The sequence below is a fragment of the Emys orbicularis genome, chromosome 6 (genome assembly GCF_028017835.1).
Source record: "Emys orbicularis isolate rEmyOrb1 chromosome 6, rEmyOrb1.hap1, whole genome shotgun sequence".
Taxonomy (NCBI): domain Eukaryota; kingdom Metazoa; phylum Chordata; order Testudines; family Emydidae; genus Emys; species Emys orbicularis.
Window position 1 is genome coordinate 379458 of NC_088688.1, and position 22019 is coordinate 401476.

A 22019-nucleotide genomic window follows, 5' to 3' on the forward strand; every position below is an offset into this window, starting at 1 on the left:
CTGTGGGTGCCACCCTTCTCTACTCCTCCCCCAACGCTCACCCGAAATGTCCCGCAGGTGCTCAGCCTAACCTGTTCCTCCTTAGGAGCTCCAGCTAAACCTCGTACTGGGGTAACTAGGAGCAACCTGTGACACGCCAGTACCGCTGCTTCCAGCTAGAGCCCTGCGCTGGACTTTTAAAAATCCTGCTCCCGCTAGCATGGCAGCGGGTCCTGTGGGACCTGTGGGATCCCAGTCCCTCTGCAGGGCTCTACATGAGTCCCACGCAGGGCTCTACCAATAAGGGAAAGAGCCCATTTACTGAGCCCCGGCAGGGAAACCCAGAAACCTTTATAGGCATTCAAAATACAGGAATAAGGAATAGCAAAAGTAACCCAGCCAAAAATAATATTGGGTCAAATCCAACATGCGCAGCCTAACAGGTCTTAAAGCAGACACGTGCCTGGGCAGGGGCTATGCTGGCCATGGATCCCCCAGAAGTGGTGACGGACACACACACGTGTGTCTTTGGGCACAGCTCCTGTAGCCGCACACAGAGACATGGCTTTGTCTGCCTCACTCTCATGCACACACAAGGGCTTCATGTGAACATGAACATGTTTGGCCATGGACGCAGGTCCCTGTGTCGCCCGGCTGTGTGGACGTGGCAGAGATGAGGCTTGCTCTCTGTGGTGCCGCCTTTGAGTTTCTGGTGCTGCTCACTGTGCAGTGAAGTCCTGTTGCCCACAGAGCCACCAGCATGTTTCCATTCATGGCCATAGCTCTGCTGCATGTCTCTCCCCCACATGTGACTTGCATTAGCAGTTTTGCCTCATGTCTCTGACCTGGCCAGCCAGGCGGCCTCTGAAAGGGCCATGAAGGGCAGGGCAGCAAAGCGCACGCTTAGCGGCAGAGAGGGAGCAGCACAGCTGCGCCAGGAGCGTGTCTCTCTCCCTGCCAGGATCAGGCTGTAAATCGTCTTCTCACAGCTTGTCCAGCTGCTCCTTAAAATAGATGCTCCTGGCAGTGGACAGTGTGCAGAGCCCTGTCCTGTGACAGCTGCACAGAGATTCCAGCAGCTTCTGAGCCGAGCACTGTCTGCTGGCGGAGCAGGCCCTGGTCATCAGCTTCTATCCCAGTGCTGTGCCGGCAAAGGCTTCTGAGAAAATCTGGAGGGAGCTAGCGCAGGGCAGCAGCACCCCAATGCACTATGCTCAGGGCAGGTACCACAAGACAGGGCAAGAGGATGCTTGCACTGTCCGTTCCCCCGCCCCCACCACCACTCCGGGGTAAAATTCAGGGGTAAGTGGCCGTTAGTGAGACGGACTGAGTGTGAATAAACACACTGCGCTGCACCCAGGCCCACTGAGTGGCCAACAAAATCCCTGTGGCACATGCTTGTCAGGAGGGAACAGTGTTTGCAGCTGAGCTCCCCACAGGCCCCTGGTTCGCTCAGACTTCTGACATCACCATCCCGTGAGTGCTGCAGCCTCTGCTGGTGGGCTCGGAGTCCTCCTGCACACTCCCCTTCCCCGGGAGGCTCCCTCACCCTGCAGGCTCCCCCACTTGTCTCTCTCTTCCCCGCACAGATAAGGACGAGTGGCAGCTGGAGTTTCCAGACTGCGGTGGGCAGATGCAGTCTCCCATCAATATTGACACCAATTCCACAATCTTCAGCCGTGAGCTGCAGCCTGTTGTGCTGGCGGGTTACAACCTGGACCCCAGTGAGCAGCTCAGTCTAATGAACAACGGACACACAGGTCAGTGCAGGGGCTGAGCTGTGTGTGCTGGGCTCACGGGGCGTGGCGCTCGCGTCAGAGGATGCTCAGACGAGACGGGATATTTTGAGACATTTCTCATAGATTAGTCCCGGCCTCTTCCAGCAGGGGGCATTGTGGGGCATGGGGCAGGAGCACTCGCTGGGGGGGTTCCCAGTTACTCCAGTCCCAGCCTCTCCCAGCAGGGGGCGCTCTAAGGAGTGGGGCAGGAGTGCCGGCTGGGGGGGGGCTCCCCGATACTCCAGTCCCAGCCTCTTCCAGCAGGGGGCGCTCTAGGGAGTGAGGCAGGGCATTGGCTGGGGGGTGGAGGCTCACGGCTACTCCAGTCCCAGCCTCTGCCAGCAGGGGGTGCTCTAAGGAGTGGGGCGGGGTGCTGGCTATGGGGGGAGTTCCCGGCTACCCCAGCCTCTCCCAGCAGGGGGAACTGTAGGGAGTGGGGCAGGAGCGCTGGCTGCCGGGGGAGCTTAGGGTTGCCAGGTGCCCGGTTGTCAACCGGAACGCGCGGTCGAAAAGGGACCTTGGCGGCTCCGGTCAGCACCACTGACTGGGCCATTAAAAGTCCAGTCGACGGTGCTGCTGGGCTAAGGCAGGCTAGTCCCTTCCTGTCCTGGCACCACGCTGGGCCCTGGAAGCGGCCAGCAGGTCCGGCTTCTAGGCGGGGGGGGCCATGGGGCTCCGTGCACTGCCCCTGCCCCAAGCACCGGCTCCGCACCCCCATTGGCTGGGAACCACGGCCAATGGGAGATGGGGGCGCAGTGCCTGCGGGCGAGAGCAGCGCGTGGAGCCTCCTGCCCCCAACCCCTCCGCCTAGGAGCTGGACCTGCTGGCCACTTCTGGGGCGCACCACGGTGCCAGGACAGGCAGGGAGCCTGCTGACCCCCAGGAGCCACCGGAGGTAAGCCCTGAGTCCCAGCCCTGAGCCCCAACCCCCTGCCCCATCCCTGAGCCGTCCCAAACCCAGAGCCCCCTCCTGTACCCCAAACCTCTCATCCCCGGCCCCACCCCAGAGCCCCCTCCTGCACCCTGAACCCCTAATTTCTGGCCTCACCCTGGAGCCTGCACCCCCAGTTAGAGCCCTCACCCCCTCCTGCACCCCAACCCCCTGCCCCAGCCCAGTGAAAGTGAGTGAGGGTGCGGAAGAGCGAGCCACTGAGGGAGGGGGAATATAGTGAGTGGGGGGGGGCAGGGCCTCAGGGAAGGGGCGGGATGGGGCAGGGCCTCAGGGCAAGGGTGGGGCTAGGGTGTTCAGTTTTGTGCGATTAGAACAGGGGTAGCCAACCTTAGCCTGAGAAGGAGCCAGAATTTATCAATGTACATTGCCAAAGAGCCACAGTAATATGTGCAGCCCCCATCAGCTCCCCCCACCCCGCTCCCAGATCCTCCCACCCACCAGCATCCCCGCGGATCAGCACCTCCCCCTCCCTCCCCGCGCCTCCCGATCAGCTGTTTCGTAGCATGCAGGAGGCTGGGGCGGGGGGGAGAGGGAGGAGCGAGGGCATGGCAGGCTCAGCAGAGGGGCTGGAAGGGGTGGAGTGGGGGCAAGGCCTGTGGCAGAGCCCGGGGTTGAGCAGTGAGCACCCCCCAGCACATTGGAAAGTTGGCACTTGTAGCTCCAGCCCCAGAGTCGGTGCCTCTACAAGGAGCCGCATATTAACTTCTGAAGAGCCGCATGTGGCTCCGGAGCCACAGGTTGGCCACCCCTGGATTAGAAAGTTCCAACCCTAGGGGAGCTTCCAGCTACTCCAGTCCCAGCCCCTCCCGGCAGAGAGCACTGTGGGGAGGGGGTAGGAGCGCTGGCTGTGGGGGGAGCTCCCGGCAGTCCCAGCCTCTCCCAGCAGAGGAGACGCTGTGGGGAGCAGGGGGGCAGGAGCGCTGGCTGTGGGGGAAACTCCTGGTTTTACAGTTCCAGTCTCCCCCAGCAGGTCCCACTGGGGTGCCAGGTCTGGGTAAGCTCTGGGCTCACTGTTCTGCCCCTCCCCGTGAAGGTTCCCTGACTGTCCTAGAGTTTCATAGGTTCCTGGATTCCAAGGCCAGAAGGGACAATCAGATCCCTAGTCTGACCTGCTCTGTGGCACATGCCCTTGAATCCCACCACAGTCCCCTGCACTGAGCCCCAGAACTTGTGTTTGGCTAAAGCAGCTTCCAGAAAGGCAGCCAGGCTTGAAGACGTCAAAGAGACGAGGAGTCCAGCACTGTCTCTGGCAGTGTGTGCCAGGTGTTAATCACGTTAAAAAAATTCTTCCAAATTGGTGCCTAGTTTCTAATTTGAATACATGTGTTTTCAGCTTCCAGCCATCGGTTCTTGTTCTGCCTTTCTCTGCTAGAGTAAAGAGCCCTTAGAACCTGTTATTTTCTTCCCAGGAAGGTACTTAGGGCTAAGGTACTTAGGTAAATAAGGGTTTGTGTACATGGGGACATGCAGGAAAATTAATCTGAATTAGCCAAAGGTATGAATTTAAAGTGGGTTAGTTAAACTGCCTTGAAGTCCTGTGTAGAAGCCCTTATTCAGAATTAGAGTGGCCTTTTTTCAGTTTTGTTTAGTTCACTTTAATTCTGATTCAGAGTGTCCACACAGGGGTTTAACTAATCCACTTTAAACGTTAGTTTCCCCTTATCTGTGCAGGGAAGAGAGTGTTCCTGTGCTGTAGACAAACCCTACACCATAATCAAGTCACCTCTCAGTCTCCTTTTTGATTAAACAGATGGAGGTCTCTCACTAGGAGACATTTTCTGTAGCACTCAACTCACAGATCTTTTCTTCACCCTCTCTAATTTTCAAATGTGGACCCCAGAACTGGACCCAAGTTCCAGTATCAGTCTTACCAGTGCTGTAGACAGGGATAAAGGCACCTCCCGGCTCCGTTGCTAATCCCCTATTTATACCTCCAGGGAGCTCATTAGCCCCTTGTGCCAGTGTTGCACTGGGAGCTCCTGTTGAGTTGCTGGTGACTGTAACCCCTCAATTCTTTTCAGAGTCGCTGCTTCCCAGGACGCAGAGCCGGGATTCCTTGTTCTTAGATGTACCACTTGGCATTTGGCTGCACTAAAGCACATTTTGTTTGAATGGGCCCAGCTTACCAAGTGATCCAGATTGGTCTGTGTGGCTGCCCCGTTTTCATCCTTATCGCTCTGCTGATCTTTGTGCCATCAGCAGTGACTTACTGCCAGAGTGTTAGTGAAACGGTTGAATAGTGTCAGGCCTTGAACTCACTATAGACTCCCCTGATCAGTGAGGCTTCCCATTGGTAGCTGTTTTTTGAGAGCTGTTGGTTAGCCGGGGTATAATCCATTTAACGTGCTCTATTGCTACTGTACAGTGCTACGTTTTTAACTTACAGTGTTGTACTGTACTGTGTCTCCGTACGTTACATCTCTACCGTTCCCTCTATCAACCAAACTCCTAATTGCATCAAAGAATGAAATCAGTTTGTTTGATAAGACCTGTTTTCCATTAAACTACATTGACTATTTTCCATAACACACATCTCCGCCTGGTGCCAGCGCCATGGCTCAGAGCCCACCTCTGACTTCTCTACTCCCTCACTCCTGCAGTTGTCCTTCGGCTGCCTGGCTCTCTGACTATTGCCAGCGGCTACCCGCAGGAGTACAGAGCTATGCAGCTACACCTGCACTGGGGCTCCCCGGAAGGACCTGGCTCCGAACACACCGTGGACGGACGCCGCTATGATGGGGAGGTAAAGATCCGTCGTGGGCCTTCCCCTCTTGCCTGCTGCTCCCCGGGTGTGCCTCAGTGATTGGCGGGGATCACTTCAGTCCCACCCGCTCCAGCTGTCTGCACAGGGTGAAGGGCTAGTGCCCTGAGACGGATGTGGCACCCCCAGGTCACTGGCTGCCCTTTGTCCACACTGCAGCTCCATTGGCGGGGAGGTTGCCACCCCTTTGCCCTCAGCGGAGTGCTCCGACCAGTCTCTGCTCTTGGCTCAGACCCTCAGTTCAAGTGCCCAGTGCCCAGGAACCCAGAGGGGCAAATCATGCGCCTAGGGCTGAGCAACTGAAATAAAAGCAGAGTTTATGACACAGCCTGAAACATGGAAGCAGATGGGAAGTGAGGCAAAACTCCCCCATGGAAGGGACATTGTGCCAGCAGGGTGGGGGTGGGGAGGGAATGGCCTGGAGCCAGGCACCCCGTGCACAATGCGGGGACGGACCCACGCGGGGAGCACACACTCTGCGTACAGGATAAACAATCCATACTGCTCTGCAGCCAGACTGCCCTGGCGCTAACCAGGTGCTAGGGGCACAGGGAGCCCACCCCCACCTAAGTCCAGGGCCCATCACAGCCCCCTTTAAAATTGCCCTCGGATGTGCCCAGGGGGGCACAAGCTACCCCAGGGGACCTAGACCCTAAGGAGGGGGCAACGCAGAGCTCCCCAGTGCAGGCTGCCCTGTGCTGGAGGATGATTCAGCTTTTCCCCAGCACTCTGGCATGTGAGGGCCTGGGAGGGGGGACAGCTCGCTGTGCCCTCATCCTCGGCACCAGCCCAGAGCTGTGTGGTCAGAGAGCTCCTGGGACTGTTGTCTCATACACAGAGGTGTTTGCTGCCTGGGTCTGGTTCCTAACTGGTTCTACCCACCCTCCCCCTGTTGCTGTTCACACGGAGCCGCCAGGGCCCAGTGCATCAGGGCGGACAGGAGTTGGAGCTGGCTGCCAGCATGCTGCTGCCCCAGCTAGAGGGGCACCAGGGAGACAACCTTCAGCCCTGCCCCATGTGCAGAAAACAGGGGGAGGCGGGTGGCAGGGCTCTTGGGGCAGCAGGGGCTGGCAGCAGCAGCACTCTCAGGTCACTGTAAAATGGTTTGGGGAGCTTGCCTGGTGCCGAGTGGGGGGCTCTGGCCACGTGACCAAGCCCCAGGCGCTGCTAATGGAGAGGCCCTAGTGCTGGGGCTGGACAGACCTGGTGGGGTCACACTGGGACCGGTGCAGGTCTGGGTGGTCCAGCACTCACCCATGGCACAATGGAGCCTCAGGGGGTTCTGTGCTTTGATTCCAGATCCATATGGTTTATTACAACCCCAGCTCTGACAGCATCAAAGAGGCAATGAGGCAACCCGGTGGCCTGGCAGTGCTGGCAGCTTTCCTGCAGGTGATGGCAATGGGGGCAGTCCCTGGGAAGGTGGGTGGGGGCAGTGCCAGGCAGGGATGCTCTGATCACTGGGCTGGGCGTGGCAGGGTAGGCGAGGACTGAGAGGGCATAGGCAGTTCCGGGATGGAGGAGAATAGGGGCAGTGGAGGGCAGGGGCTGTCTGGGAGGGAGGAATGCCCTGACAACTGGGCCATGCCAGCGCGGAGACGGGACATGCCCCGATTGCTGGGCCATGCTTGTGGTGGGAGGCAGAAAGTGCTCTGTGCACTGGTCCAGGTGAGGTTAGGGGATGCCCTAATCGCTGGTCAGTTGTAGGGTTCATGCTTTGATCCTGGTCCGGGGTGCAAGGGCCGTGCTGGGGGATGCCCTGACCCCAGCCAGGTCAGTCAGGGAGGTCACGGGTCGCTCCTCTGCCTGTGAGAGTGAAATTAGTCCCATGTTCAGAGCCACCCTCCCGGCTGTGACCCAACTGCCGGGGCTGAATAGGCAGGAGACGTGCCCTTCCTGGGGCCTGTGCTCTCACACCTGCTGAGTCTGTGTTACAGGTTGGGCCGGAGGACAACGTGCACTATCAGCATCTGCTTGAGCAGCTGCATGAGGTCCAAGAGGAAGGTAAAGTCCTTGCATGCCTAATGCCCACCATGGGGACAGCCCCGGGGCAGCAGTGAGCTGCCTGCTGCATGGAGAGGCCTGTGCATGCCAGAGAGACAGACAGAGGCAGGCAGCTCCTGTGAGACAGACAGGCAATGAGTGGCCAGCTCAGCAAAGGCCTTTCGGGGATTTCTGCTCAGCATTTGCATGCCTGTCTCATCCCTCGGGATTCCCCGGGCTCCCACTCTGCACCTGTCCCAGTGACATGGCTTCCCTAGTGCCATAGGCTCGTCCATCCAGGGCTTGTACAGACTGGCTGTGCCTGGCCAGGGCATTGTGCTTCTGCAGTGAAACCAGGGGTCAGTTCCCATGCGGCTGTGCAGGGACAGCTCACCGTCTCTGGGGGTTGGCTCCTGGGGATGTGCTGTCCAGATTCAGATCCCCAGGGGCCTGTGCAGCTCTCGATTGTTGCTGTGCTCTAGTCCATGGAGCTGTGCTGCTCTAGATTGTGCTGTCTCTCTGTTCTAGAGCATGGAGACACGCTGCTCTAGAGCACAGGCAGTATTTTTTTCCTTCCAGGCAAGGAAACGACTGTGGCTGGATTCAATATTGAAGGGTTGCTGCCCGCCAACCTAAGCCGCTATTACCGCTACAGCGGCTCTCTGACCACCCCTCCCTGCTACCAGACGGTGAACTGGACTGTCTTCAACCAGACGGTGCTGCTGTCCAAGGAGCAGGTCCGTCCGGGGGGTGAGGGCCTCCTTTTCTCCTCTTGGGGATGGGTGGGGCTGTCTGCAGGTGGCTCTGCCATGCCTGTCACGCTAGGAGCTGCGTGCCAGCACCAGCAATGGGCGGGGGCGGCCCGTAGGCCACTGGAGACTTCCTGAAGCCAGCCCCCCTCGCACCAGGGCACCGAGGATGGCTGAGTTCAAGAGGCTCCCAGGGGCGGCTTAGTGACTCCGTTCAACCCTCCCTCTCCAGATCTCGCTGCTGGAGACCACGCTGCAGGGAGACGATGACAAGGATCTGCAGAACAACTTCCGGCTAACCCAGAGCCTGCACGGACGGAAAGTCCTAGCGAGTTTCCAGGCATCCCTCAGCCCGAGGCAGGTCCCGCTACCTGGTAAGGAGCTGTGGGATGGGGCTGGGCGGTTCTCTGCTGCATGCCACCCTGACACAGACAAGCCTGGCAGAGCAGAGCAGGACCCGGACGCTGGTGTCCCAGGAAGGAATAGCTCATGTAAGCCAGTGCCAGCGAGCGGTGGGGCCAAACAACGCAATGGGCCTCACTGCTAACCTGACCTGAGGGGGCTCTGTGGGGAGGCAGCTTGGTCTCCAGGACCTGCTCTGTCCTGGCCTCACAGCTGACATGCCAGCAGGACACAAAAGGAATGTGTCTGAACAAGCAGTCACAGCAAGTTGTTTGCAGTTTTTGCCAGCTCCCTTCGGGACCAGGCATTCGGGTGCCTCTCTGCATGTCCCCAGCCCTGCTAGCCAAAGCCAGGCTGGAGCTGCAGGAGAGCAGGACTATTTGAAACCCCAGAACACACCCTCCAGGGGTATTTTGTGGCTCCCACTTCTGGGCCTGGCTATGCCGAGCAGTGAATGGGGGCATACCCTCTTCCCCACCTGGGAAAGGGCTTGGTCAGTTCAGCCTCTTTGAACCCTTCCCTGGAACACCCCTGCCCCAGCTCAGGTGCTTGTTGATCTTCCTGACCCATCAGTGGTCTAGGAAAGCCGCAGTCTCGCTGCCCCACTCCTGGATCATTCAACAACTGAGGCTGGGCCAAGCAGGTGGGCCAAGCCCCGGCGTGTCTCTGTGTCTCACCCCCAGACAAAGCCACCCTGTGCATGATACAGCAGGTGTGTACCAGGCGATAACAGAACCATTAACGGCCTGTGATACCGCATTGGGTAAATATTTGCCTGGCGGAGCCCCATAGTGTGTCACAAAGTCCTAGTTTTGGGCCCAGTTTCAGTTACTGCCTGTAGAGCAGACGATTGACCCACCACCAACCACATGTGCTGGTGGATGTGCCGGAGCCCTGGCACAGGGAGGGTGGCGGAGGCCTTGGAAATCGCAGTCACTGAGATCGCCCGTACAGCACACGTCGTGCAGGTGATGGTGGGTTTCAAGGAGAGACAGTGCAGGCACCCTAGAAAGAGGGGTCACACGCTGTGGGCTCAGCAAGGCCCTGGGATGTCAGTCCAGCTGCTGCCCAGGGTGAAGGAGGAACCAGACTCCCTGGAGAAGAACGTCCCTGACTCTGCCCCACAGGCGCCTTGATGGGACCTGTTGGGAGCAATAAGGGCCCATCTGTATCTGCACAGACGTAACACGGCTCCCTGAAGCAGTCAGGAGGGGAAGGTCTGGGTGCCCGATCTCCACAGGGGATATGATCCCCTCTGTCACATGGGGCAGCACGAAACCACCAGTGGGCTCTGGCCAGTCCTGCTGCCCCAAACCAGGCCGAGCTGAGCCCGTCTGTAACCCCTTAGCTGGGGCTGCTCTCCCAGTGCCTCCCACTCAGCAGCCCGGGTGCCCCAGGGAGACAGCAGGAGGGGGCGGGGTGACACGCTAACGGGCTGCTCTTCCTCTGACGTCCCAAACATTACCGGTTAAAACAGGCTCTGGAGGAATGGAGGCTGGGACTCTCAGCCTCACAGGGAGAGGGGCAGAGGAGGGGCTGTGAAGGGGCTGGCACTATGATGGGCCACAGTGCCTCCTTGACTGCAGTGACCATGGTCTGGACAGAGCCGCTGGCTTTGGGCAGACGTGGGAACGGTAATAGGCTGCAGGCGCTGTGGAGCCAGACTCCCTGTGCCTCCAAGAACATGGCCAGGCCGGGCTGAGCTGCCTCCGGCCGCACGTGAGACCAGGAAACTCTGTGGTGGCACTGAGCGTGTCGGCCGTACCAGGAGACCCCGGCGCTGCACATTGTAAGGGTGGCGCTGGCAAGAGCTGCCCCAGCCATGGCTCCTGGGGTCTGCCCACCCCTTTCCCAGCCAGGCTTTGAGCGAGTGATTCGTCTTCTACACCCTGGTCAGAGCTTGGCTGCTGCCTTGGGGAATGGCAGAGGATGGTGAGTAGCATCCCTGCAGCTCTGTCCCCGCTAGGTGCTTGCTGGGGGGGGGGGGGGGGGCTGTCTCTCACGGCCGCACCAGCTCCCTCTGCAAGTGCCCTGGTTGAGGGGGGGACAAAGGGCCCCTTGTGATGGTGTCTTGGGGGTGGTGATGGTTAGCACAGGGCCGTGTGGGTGCCGTTGGGCCCCTGCCGCCCGCCTCGCTGGGCTTGCTCTGCTCACTTTGCTGTAGGCGCTGAAGCCATTGGTAACATGGCTGAGGGCTCATTTCCTGTGTGCCTCTTTAATTTCTGCTGGCTGGTGTCACGGAGTCCCCGGGCGATGCTCTGGAACTGCTCCCCACAAAGCCAGTCAGGACTCTGGGGAGCCTCCTCTCCCTCGGAGCAGACTGTCTTCAGGTCAAGAAGCTCACATGGTTTCACCTCCTGGTCTGACCTTGGAGCATTCAGAATATGCCCCTCCGTGCGCTTCCCACAGCGAGTCCGCCCAGGCGGGGTCCTGGGGAAGCCAAAGGGTTCTGCACCCCCCACTTCGCAGTCAGACGTGACTCTTAGCCAGCCAGTAAAACAGAGGTTTATTAGATGACAGGAACACGGTCTAAAACAGAGCTTGTCGGTCCAGCGAACGGGACCCCTCGGCCGGGTTCATTCTGGGGCCCAGCGAGCGAGACACCCCCGGCTGCCCTCACTCCTAGTTCCCAGCCAGCTCCAAACTGACTCACCCTCCAGCCCCTCCTTTCTGGCCTTTGTCTCTTTCCCAGGCCAGGAGGTCACCTGATCTCTTTGTTCACCTTTAGCTATCTCCTTGCAGGGGGGAAGGGCCCCGGCCATTAGTTGCCAGGAGACAGAGTGTCGGCCATTTTTATGCACACTGGCCTTTATCCCACCACCTAAAGACTTAAGAACTGCATAGGGGAAACTGAGGCACCCACACAGTATTCAGAGGAAACATTAAGAACAGTCCCACTTCGTCACAGCTGGGCATCCGGGCTTCCGGCCCTCCTGGGATGGTGCTGATGAGCTGGCACCCTGGTGTAGCAGGCACCCACGGGCCAGGGCTCGGCTGGAACAGCTCAGAGCCACTGACCCACTCTTGGGCCTCTATGGCTCCCAGAAGTTAAAGGCCCTGGAGGTGGGGGAGGGAGGTGGCTGGGCCCAGCCAATGTGTCTCTGTTGTCTTTGGGGCAGGTGACGCAGCTCAGAGGGACAGATTCCCTCTGGCAAGTTCCTGGCCCACTGGCTGCTGGCTGGAGAGGTCCCCAGGCTCAGCGGGAGGAGGCCCTACCAGAGCAGCGCTCTCTGGCTCCGGCCTGGCCCTGGGCATCTCTGTCAGGCTGTAGCAGGGTGTGGAACTTGGCTCAGGGTTGTGAATGCGGGAGGAAGGTGCCACTTGCTGCAGGGTTCAGGGCTTTCTTCGCGGTTCAGCATGACTCTTCCAGCCAGGCTGGGCCCAGGTCCCCGATCTGAGCCAGACCTCTGCCTCTGCCACCCAGGTGCTGTGGGCAGTGCCTAGGACAGGGGTGGGCAAATTAAGGCCCGGGGGTTACATCCAGCCCTTCAGACGTTTTAATCCGGCCCTCGAGCTCCTGCCGGGGAGCGGGGTCTGGGGCTTGCTACACACAGCTCCCGGAAGCAGCGGCAAGTTCCCCCCTCTGGCTCCTACGCGTAGGGACAGCCAGGGGGCTCCGCACGCTGCCCCCGCCCCAAGCGCCGCCTCCGCAGCTCCCATTGGCCAGCAAATGGGGCCAATGGAAGCTGCAGGGACGGCGCCTGCAGACGGGGCAGTGCGCAGAGCCATCTGGCTACGCCTCCGCGTAGGAGCCGGAGGGGGAACATGCTGCTGCTTCCAAGAGCTGCTTGAGGTAAGCGCCACCCAGAGTCTGCATCCCTGACCCCCTCCCACACCCCAACCCCCTGCCCCAGCCCGGAGCCCCCTCCTGCACCCTGAACTCCTCATTTCTGGCCCCACCTCAGAGCCCGTACCCCCAGCTGGAGCCCTCACTCCCTCCCGCACCCCAACCCCCAATTTCTTGAGCATTCATGGCCCACCATACAATTTCCATACCCAGATGTGGCCCTCGGCCCAAAAAAATTGCCCACCCCTGGCCTAGGGGCACACAGTCCCAAAGGAGGCCGCGTCCCCGGCAGGGAATCAGGCAAAGCCGAGCCTAACAGAGGCTTGTGCTGAACACATGGGGCACAGCAGTCAGCGCGCTGACTTTACCTGCCTGGCCCCTAATGCAGGGTCCTTCCCCATTAGTCAGGGCTTCGGGCTGGGGCGAGCGTTCTGGTAAGAGCCCAAAGCTGCCTGCAGGGTGGTCCCAGGGGCAGGGATGGCATGGGCACAGGATTCGGAGTGTCTTGCCGCAGGCGGTTGAATTCAGTGAGTCTCTGGGCTCCTTATGGGATGAGGGGGAGGGGGAGATTGTGAGGGTTGCTGGGACATTTTGGGATGCGAGTGTGGGGCCAAGTTTGGGCTGTTCCTGGCTTCGGTGCAGGCATTCCAGGGGAGTTGCTGGGTATACCTGGGCTGGGGGGGTGGCTGGGGGGTGGTCACAGGGGGTGCTGGGAGGCTCTTGGATCATGCATGTTTGAGTCCCTGTATCTCATCACAGACGACGGAGTTCCCCCCATGACGCCCGCCCCTGACGGTGCCACAGAGAGAAGCACGGCCGAAGCTCCCGGAGCAGGTACCGCTCTCCTCCTGGTGGCTTTTGTTATCCCCTCGAGGGGCTGGATCTGGCTCCCCCCTGTCTGTCCTGCCCGTCTCCCTGCAACCAGCACAGCTGTGGGGGGTGGGGGTGCTCTACCTTGTCTGGGCGGAGTCAGAGAATCTGCTGGGGCTCTGGGCCGAGAGACTTCTGGGCTCTGAGGGGCAGGGGCTCAGGGCTGTCTCAGTGGCTGGCTGTGGGGGACGGATGGCTCTGCTGCTGGGGGGGGGCGGTGCTAGCTGGAGGTGGGGCTCGGGGTGGTCTCAGTGGCTGGCTGTGGGGGATGGGCTCTGCTATACTAGGTATTGCCGGGGTCTCTTTGGAGGGCAGGGGGATGGGAGTGTCAGTAGCTAGTTTGTTCCCCTGTATCTCAGACTCTTGCTGGCTGGGGTGTTTTGTTTCTTTTAAACGCTGTATGGGGGGGAGATAGGCCATGAAGGGCCTTGAAAGGGACGCAAGGAGACAAATGTTGGATGTGCTAGAGCAGTAGTTCTCAACCAGGGTCTGGGGTCCCCTGGGGGGCCGTGAACAGGTTTTAGGGGGGGCCACCAAGCAGGGCCAGCATTAGACTTACTGGGGCCCCGGGCAGAAAGCCGAAGCCCCACTGTATGGGGCTGAAGCCCATGGCCCTGAGCTCCGCCACTCGGGGCTGAAGCTGAAGCCTCAGCAATGTAGCTTTGCAGGGGCCCCTGTGGCGTGGGGCCCCAGGCAATAGCCCGGCTTGCTATCCCCTAACACTGCTCTGGCTTTTATAGTCAGAAAACCAGTTGTTGTGGCATAGGGGGGCCATGGGGTTTTATAGCATGTTGGGGGGCCCCAGAAACAAAAAGGGCGAGAACCCCTGTGCTAGAGAAGAGGGCGGCAGTGGAGGGATCTGTGGTCAGAGCGGCAGGCTAGGAAATTAGCTTTGCAACAGCCTTCCCGATGAGTATGAGATGTCAGGGAGACACGTGTCAAGACTGGCGCAGTAATTGAGACATGAGCTGATGTGTTTTAGCTTGTGGATGGATAAGAAAGGGCGTCTCTTAGTGATGTTATGCAAAAAAAGCTGCAAGACTTGCACTCAGTCTGGATGTGAGGAACTAGAGAGCAGTCCGAGTCAATGATGACACCCCGGTGACAGGCCTGAATGACAGGCAGGGTTGTGGTGTTGTCCAGTGTGGTCAGGAAAGGAGGTAGCGGACTTGTGTGTTGGGGGGAGATTAAGAGCTCTGGTTTAGCCATATTGCACGTGAGCTGATGGTGAGACAGCCAGGAAGCGATGTCAGTGAGACAGGCTGAGATGTTAGTGTGTACAGAAGGAGACTGGTCTGTGAATCACCATCATAGAGCTGGTATTGTGTTTGCAGATGAAATTACTCAGAGCTAGGTGTAGCGGGAGAAGAGAAGGAGCCCAAGGCCAGAGCCCTGAGGAATCCCCCAGACAGCTGAAGTGGGACTGAGGAGGAAGTTCAGAAGGACTGGCTGCAGGAGCAATTGGAGAGGTGGGAGGAGACTCAGGAGAGGGCAGAGTCACAGAAGCCCAGGCAGGACAAGAGCATGGGTGACTGCGTGGCAGGCAGCTGACAGGTCAAGGCGGATGGGTCTGAGCGTCGGCTAAGAGGTCATTACAGACTTGGGTGAGTGTGAAGTGCAAGGAACAAGAGCCAGAGTGGAGCGGAACTCCAGCCAGCGAGCGTAAACCTCGTGTTCGGTGGCCTTAGAACTGAAAGGGAACTGGGCTCATTTGTTACGATGGAAGAAACTAAAGCGTGCTTGCCGGCCGTGGGAAGGCGTTGTCACAGAGGGGCACGCGCCAGAGACCAGTGAGAGATTACGGAGAAGGGTAAAAGGGGGAATGAGTGTGGCCCAAGGGAGCAGATGGTCCTGAGGCTCGAGGAGCCGAGCAGATGAAAAAGTTCTGCCTCTGTTCTCAGGGAGAAGGCGGCGAGAGCTGTAGGAGGCGAAGGGAAGGCAAGCCGAGAAGGGGAAGGTCCTGTTATAGTTTGTCAATCTGCTCTTGGAAGGAATTGCCGCGCCCCTTTATAGAGAGAGCAGTGGAGGCAGGAGGGGAGAGTTTGAGGAGTGACTCAAACATGGCAAAAAGAGGGCTGAGACTGTGGGGGTGCGACTCAGGTAAGGTGGAGACGTAGCGTTGTTTAGCAAGCCTGCTGGCAGCGCTGAAAGAGGAGTGAACAGATTTGTAATGGCCTGCCTCGCTGGGCTGCTCAGGGTATTTCTGGATTTCCAGGGCTCCATGATGGAGTTTTAGACTATTCCTTGATTCAGAGCGAGGCTGTGGGTGGCCCTTGGCTGGAAAAGCCCCTCCCCCTGGTTTGTGCATGTTTCAGTCCCCTGTAATCTCACCCCAGATGGCAGCGATGCCCCTGTGACTCCTGCCCCTGAAGATGCTGCAGGGGGAAGCACCGACAAAGCGCCTGAAGAAGGTACCGGTCCCCTTGGTGGCTGGAACTGGTTCTCCCATCTCTGTGCTTCCCACCTGCCTGCAGCCAGCACAGCTGCTGGGAAGGGCCCTCTTTGGGCCAGTCGGAGTGTGAACCTCTGCTAGGGTTCTGGGCTTGTTGGGCTTTGGTGCTGGGATTGTCTCGTGTGGGGGGTTGGCTTGAGGACTGTCCTAGCCTGAGCTCTGGTGGTGGCTGGGGGGTGATGGGCTGTGTGTGGAGGTCTCTCCAGTGCTAGAGGGGCCTGGGCTCTGGCAATGGCTAGTGGGGGGGATGGAATGGTTTCTCTGGAGTGGGAGGGGCTCTAGGTACATGGGCACTAGAATAATAAACAACATTAGCACTTTGTCCATGAGGCACTTTCAGGCTGTTTGGGCTTTCTGGGCCCTGGGCACTTCCCCTGCACACACCCTGAGTTCCTGCCATGGCGCTCCAGTGCCTGGTGCCACACACTTGAATTCCTGGTCTTGGCCTTCAAGGCCCTTTATCACTTGAAGGACTCTGTGATTATGGCAGATGTACACGGGCCCAGGCGTGCCCAGCGTGATGGTAACAAAACCTGATCCTTGCCTGCCGGGGGTGCTATTACCTTTGCATATGGCATTGCTGAACACTGTGTCCTGCTCCGGAGGCCACACTTCAAAGGGGATGTTGAAAAATAGGAAAAGGTTCAGGGAAGAGTTGTGAGTGTCCAAGATCTGGAAAATCTGCTTTGGAGAGAGACTAAATAAACTCAGCCAAAAGAAGGCTAAGAGGTGACGCATCACTTTCTACAATTACCTATACAGGGAACAAAGGGCTCTTAATGCTACCAGACAAAGGCAGAACGAGCTATCAGCTGCAGCTAGACAAATCCAGACTAGAAATAAGGCACAAATATTTAGCAGAGAGTGATTGTGCCAATATTTAATAGTGTGTGACTGTTTGAAAAGGTTAAACAGAATGACCCAGGTAATTACTGGTTTATCAGGCTGACGTTGTTCCTAGGCAAAATAATGGGGCAGCTGATATGGGACCCGATTAATAAAGAATTAAAGGGGGTGGGTGTAATATAATTAATGCCAGTCAAAATGGGTTTATGGAAAACCTGGGCGCAAGCAAACAATATGTGTTTTAATATAGCCAATGTAAACATGTATGTCTAGGAACAGACAAATGCAGGATCAAAGGCTGCGGCCTGCACGTACTGGACAGGGGACTCAGTCCTGGGAAGCAGCGACTCTGGAAAAGCCTTGGGGGTGGCTGTGGTGGAGAATCAGCTGAACATGAGGGGCCAGTGCAATACTATGGCCCAAAAGAGCGAATGTGACCCTGGGAGGCATACCCAGGGGAATCCTGAGTAGGGGCAGAGAGTTTATTTTATCTCTGTATTTGTCACTGATGCAGCCGCTGCTGGAATAGTGTGTCCAGTGCTGGTGCCCACAGTTGAAGGGTGGATGAAAACTGGAGAGGGTTGAGAGGAACCGGAGAATGATTAAACAAGGGGAAAACCTGCCCTATAGTGATAAACTCAAGGAGCTCAGTCATTTTTAGCTTAACAAAGATGAAGTTAAAGGGTGACTTGATCACAGTCCATCAGTACCGGCGGAGGGAACAGAAAATTGCGGATAGATGGCCTGTCTGGCAGACAAAGGTATAACAAGCTCTAGAGGGTGGATGTTGAAGCTGGGCAGGCACCGGGGTGGGGGTTTCCATGAGGGCCGGGCACAGGCATTTCTGAGAGGCCCCTGAATTGTTTGAAGTCCCTGTAATCTCACCACATGTGGTGGGGCTCCCCCCGTGATTCCTGCCCCCAAAGATGCTGCAGGGGCAAGCACCAGCGATGTTCTTGAAGACGGTACCACGCTCCTGCTGGCTCGTTAGCCCCGGGGGTTGGCATTGACACTTCCACGTCTGTCCTTTCCATCTCCCTGCAGCCAGCACAGCTGCTGGGGAGGGCACCTCACATGCTAGGCATATTTGGGAGCGCGGCTGGAGATCTGGGCTTCTCTCTTTGTCGCTCCTGGCTCAGGGGAACCAGCATTTCCCAAGCTGTGTTGCTGGCTGGGTTTTGGCACAGTTCCTTTATGGATTTCCAGAGTCCTGTGTGGGCAGCAGGGGGTCTCTCGGGAAGGGAGGCAGGGGGCTCTGTCAGAGGCTAGATTGGTGATGGGCATGGCCAAAGGACTGTCATACCCCCCCGGGGGTGTGTGTGAGGGTCTCCCAGTGCCATTGTGTGTGTGAGACGGAGGCCTCGCTGTGGGCGTGAGACACTCCTGGTTGGGCTCTGGGTTTCCCTGAATTGGAAAGTGGTGGGGTGCGTTTCACAAAACACCTGAGTACGAGGAAGAAATGGAGCAGAGGCCAAGCCCCAGGGAGCAGCCTAGCCATGCTGAAGGACCGATTAGCTGGGCTGAAAGCAGCCGCATTGCTGGGGCTGGTTGTGCAGAGGGGGAGAACGTCCCTGCTGGAGAGGGGGGCAGCGGGAATGGCAGCTCTGCTGGGGGCAGGGACTCTTCAAAGTTGTTTTACCAAAACCAAATAAACCGGGGGGGGGGGGGGGGGAGCTGTAATGGGACACGCCTGCCCATCCCCCCCCCCCCCCGTGGCCTGCTCACCATGTTGCCTCTGTTGCAGGTGCTGGCTGCCCACCATGCGCAGGTAAGTGCTGGGCCCCGGCCCCACACCCCAAGGATGGGGCAGAGGTGAAAGAATTGCCAGGCCTCCCCTTAACACCAGCTCATAGCAGGAGGCACCAGGGTTAGCCGACAGGGCAGTGCCAAGGGGGGGTGGTTCCTGCTTCCCTAAGGCACCATGCCGGGGGGAGGGAAACATGTCCATGGGGTGACATGAGTTTACATTGGGGGGGTTGGCTGTGTGCCAGGAAAGAGCCTGGCCCTGCACATGGGGGTGGGGGTGCACACAGATTGGGGGTGTGCAGATTTCAGTGACCCCCTGATGGGATGGGTGGGGGATGGGGCTGCACGCTGGGATAGGATGCGGGGGGAGGCTTGGTGGCTGCATGCTGGGATGTGGGCACGTGATGGCTAGATAGTGGGCTGGGGGTTGTACATGGGGCAGGTGGGAGGGGCGTGGTGGTTCCTGTGATATTGGCACCTGTCCCTGCCCAGCCTCACCTGCTGTCTCTGTGTCCCCCTCAAACTGTTTCATGTTTAGATTCAGAAAAACAGCTGGGCTTCGCCCTGCAGACAGGTGAGTGCTCCCGGGTGGGTGGCCCTGGCCTCTCCCCCCATTCCCTGCCCTGGGGCCACCCAGCTTCTGCTACCTCTACCTCCTGCCCCAGGCCACACAGCCTCCCCCAGCCTGGGGCTATCCAGCTTCTCTCAACTCCACCCCTTGCCCTGGCTCTCCTGGCCTCTCCCTGCCCCTGTCCTGTGGCACCCCAGCCCTGCTCAGGGCCACTAGCTTCCTCCTCCCCCCGGGAGCATCGCTTGGCTTGGTCCCACTCTCCCTCCCTGTCTGTGTCTGGGGCCTAACCCCCCTTGCTCTCCTGTGTCTGCAGCGGAGGTGCTGGCCGGTCTCTTCGGGGGTCTCTTCGCAGTCACGGCTCTGGCCTTCCTCATCTACATCTACAAGCAGCGCAGCCAGACTAGGAGGTGAGAGCTGGGAGCCCCAGGCATACACCCCCCTCCCATCCTGAAACCCCATTCAATTTATGATTCTCCCTTGCTGCCCCCCCAGCCAAATCCCCACCCCCCACCCCAGTGCCCTACCCTGCAAAGTCTGGGAGAGTCGCAGCCCACCTGGCAGCAGTCACTCCTGCCCAGCCCAGCCCAGAGGCCGGGGGGGTGAGTGGGGAGCACCTGCCCCATGATGCGGAAAGGGGGCTGCCAGGGAGCTGCAGGCGACAGGTCCTTTCTCAGCTCATTCCAGGGCCGCCCTGACATCCGTGTTCTCCCTTCCCTGCAGGCCGGACTCTCACCCCAAGCCCAACGTCATCTACACAGCAGCCACCACAGATGAGAACGCGGTGTAGGCGCTGCCCCTGCTGCCCTGCAAGGGCCTCTGGCACATGGAATGGAGACCAGCACACGCATCCTGGGGCTCAGCCAGCCGGACCCTGCCACCCGTGGCCAGCCCAGCACGCCCTCCCTCCCCATCGGGGGGCCAGAGCAGCAGGGGCCCCTCTGCTGGGGCCTTCGCTCCTTGAGGCCTGGTTACCTGCACTGAGGCTCAGCAGAGACTGAGGGGGAAAACTCCGCCCCTTTCACGGATACTTTTTAAAAAAATACAGTAAAATAAATGAAATAAAAACCTGTTGCTACACTGCCTCTGCTGCAGGAGCTAGCACCCACGGGGGCCAGGGCCCTTCCCGCCATTGCAGTGACGGCCCTGCCTCTGCTGGGGGATTGTCCCAGGCCAGGGCTAGGAAGCACCCCTGGGCAGGACGAGCTGCCCGCAGCAGCCCAGTGGATGTCCAGCTAGAGCAGCCAGGAAGCCCCAGGTGTGGGAGTTAGCAAGGGGTGATTGTTACAAGCTAGCTGGGGATATGTCCCCCCGCCAGGCTGGGGGTGCAGGAACCAGACTGAAGGTCCCATTGCCTGTGGTTAGTGAAGAACCAGTGGGACATTCCCCAACTGTCAGGGTACATGGGGGACGCTGCAGCTGGGCTTTGCCTTCCTGCCCCTGAGCTCTCATGCAGCTGCTCTGCCCCTCCTCCCCCCCCACCCCCCCAGCGGCTGCATTGCCGTGGCAAGTGCAGCTCAGTCCCACAAGTTCTTAGTGCACCGTGGGCTGAGCAGCAGCAGAAGTAATTGCCACTAGGCCTGTCACAGGTGGGAGGGGAGTTCCCATGGCCACCGGCCTGCCCCCCGGCGCTCAGCAACCAGACACCCTGCATGCAGCAGCAGAGGCTAGACAGCCACTGCCCAGCCCGAGAGGGGAAGCCAGTGCCCAGCTTCCTGTGACGCTCTGGCGGGGCTTGTTACTGGGCCAGCCTGGAGCCCCGCATCCACCTGGCAACATCCAGCCAGAGCCCCACTCGCTGCCAGCGCCACGGGCCATGGACTGGCTGACACCTAGTGGCCATGTGGAGTCCCTGCAGCATTTATGTAATGAACAAGGACCCAAGGGAAACAATAAGACAGACCTTCCCCTCCCTGCAGTGACACAGCCCCCCCACCCCCCGGACTGTCTATAAACCTCCCCTCCCAAGACAGTGGCAGTGTGGTCGAGTGGATTCAGCACTGGACCGGGGCTCAGAACAGCTGGGTTCTCTTCCAGGCTCCCCTACTGGCCTGTGGGTGACCTTAGACAAGTCAATTCCACACCTGTGCCTTGGTTTCCCCAGCTGTAAAACAAGGATAACGACCCTGCCCCTACCCCTGAAACACTGCATATGAGCTGGGCATTACCCCAACTTCTCACTCTAAACTGGGGGGAGAGGTAGATACGCTGGAGGGCAGGGATAGGATACAGAGGGACCGAGACAAATTGGAGGATTGGGCCAAAAGAAACCTGATGAGGTTCAACAAGGACAAGTGCAGAGTCCTGCACTTAGGACAGAAGAATCCCATTCACTGTTACAGACTAGGGACTGAATGGCTAGGAAGCAGTTCTGCAGAAAAGGACCTAGGGGTTACAGTGGACGAGAAGCTGGATATGAGACAACAGTGTGCCCTTATTGCCAGGAAGGCTAACGGCATTTGGGGCTGTATAAGTAGGGGCATTGCCACCAGATCAAGGGATGTGATCATTCCCCTCTATTCGACATTGGTGAGGCCTCACCTGGAGTACTGTGTCCAGTTTTGGGCCCCACCCTACAAGAAGGATGTGGAAATATTGGAAAGAGTCCAGCAGAGGGCAACGAAAATTATTAGGGGGCTGGAGCATATGACTTATGAGGAGAGGCTGAGGGAACTGGGATTGTTTAGCCTGCAGAAGAGAAGAATGAGGGGGGATTTGATAGCTGCTTTCAACTACCTGAAAGGGGGTTCCAAAGAGGATGGATCTAGACTGTTCTCAGTGGTACCTGATGACAGAACAAGGAGTAATGGTTTCAAGTTGCAGTGGGGGAGGTTTAGGTTGATATTAGGAAAAACTTTTTCACTAGGAGGGTGGAGAAGCACTGGAATGGGTTCCCTAGGGAGGTGGTGGAATCTCCTTCCTTAGAGGTTTTTAAGGTCAGGCTTGACAAAGCCCTGGCTGGGATGATTTAGTTGGGAATTGGTCCTGCTTTGAGCAGGGGGTTGGACTAGATACCTCCCGAGGTCCCTTCCAACCTGATATTCTATGATATAGACATCCATCCAACCCTGATTTTCTATGATTCTTCCAGCATGGCCGGTGCATTGCATACGCAGGACCCATCCCACACACACATTCTCTTTGAG

At 58.5% G+C, this 22019-nt stretch overlaps 1 protein-coding gene across 1 annotated transcript in view; it reads left to right on the plus strand.

Annotated features, from left to right (window-relative positions):
- CA9 (carbonic anhydrase 9) overlaps nucleotides 1–19663 on the plus strand; it is a 43199-nt gene extending 23536 nt beyond the window's left edge. The window contains exons 3-14 of the mRNA XM_065406589.1: nucleotides 1569–1739; nucleotides 5310–5452; nucleotides 6770–6862; nucleotides 7408–7474; nucleotides 8033–8190; nucleotides 8435–8576; nucleotides 13151–13225; nucleotides 15598–15672; nucleotides 18304–18327; nucleotides 18844–18879; nucleotides 19190–19283; nucleotides 19597–19663. Of these exons, the coding sequence (XP_065262661.1) occupies nucleotides 1569–1739; nucleotides 5310–5452; nucleotides 6770–6862; nucleotides 7408–7474; nucleotides 8033–8190; nucleotides 8435–8576; nucleotides 13151–13225; nucleotides 15598–15672; nucleotides 18304–18327; nucleotides 18844–18879; nucleotides 19190–19283; nucleotides 19597–19663 (1145 nt within the window). The remainder of the gene's footprint in view (nucleotides 1–1568; nucleotides 1740–5309; nucleotides 5453–6769; nucleotides 6863–7407; nucleotides 7475–8032; nucleotides 8191–8434; nucleotides 8577–13150; nucleotides 13226–15597; nucleotides 15673–18303; nucleotides 18328–18843; nucleotides 18880–19189; nucleotides 19284–19596) is intronic.
- Nucleotides 19664–22019: the final 2356 nt, after the last annotated feature.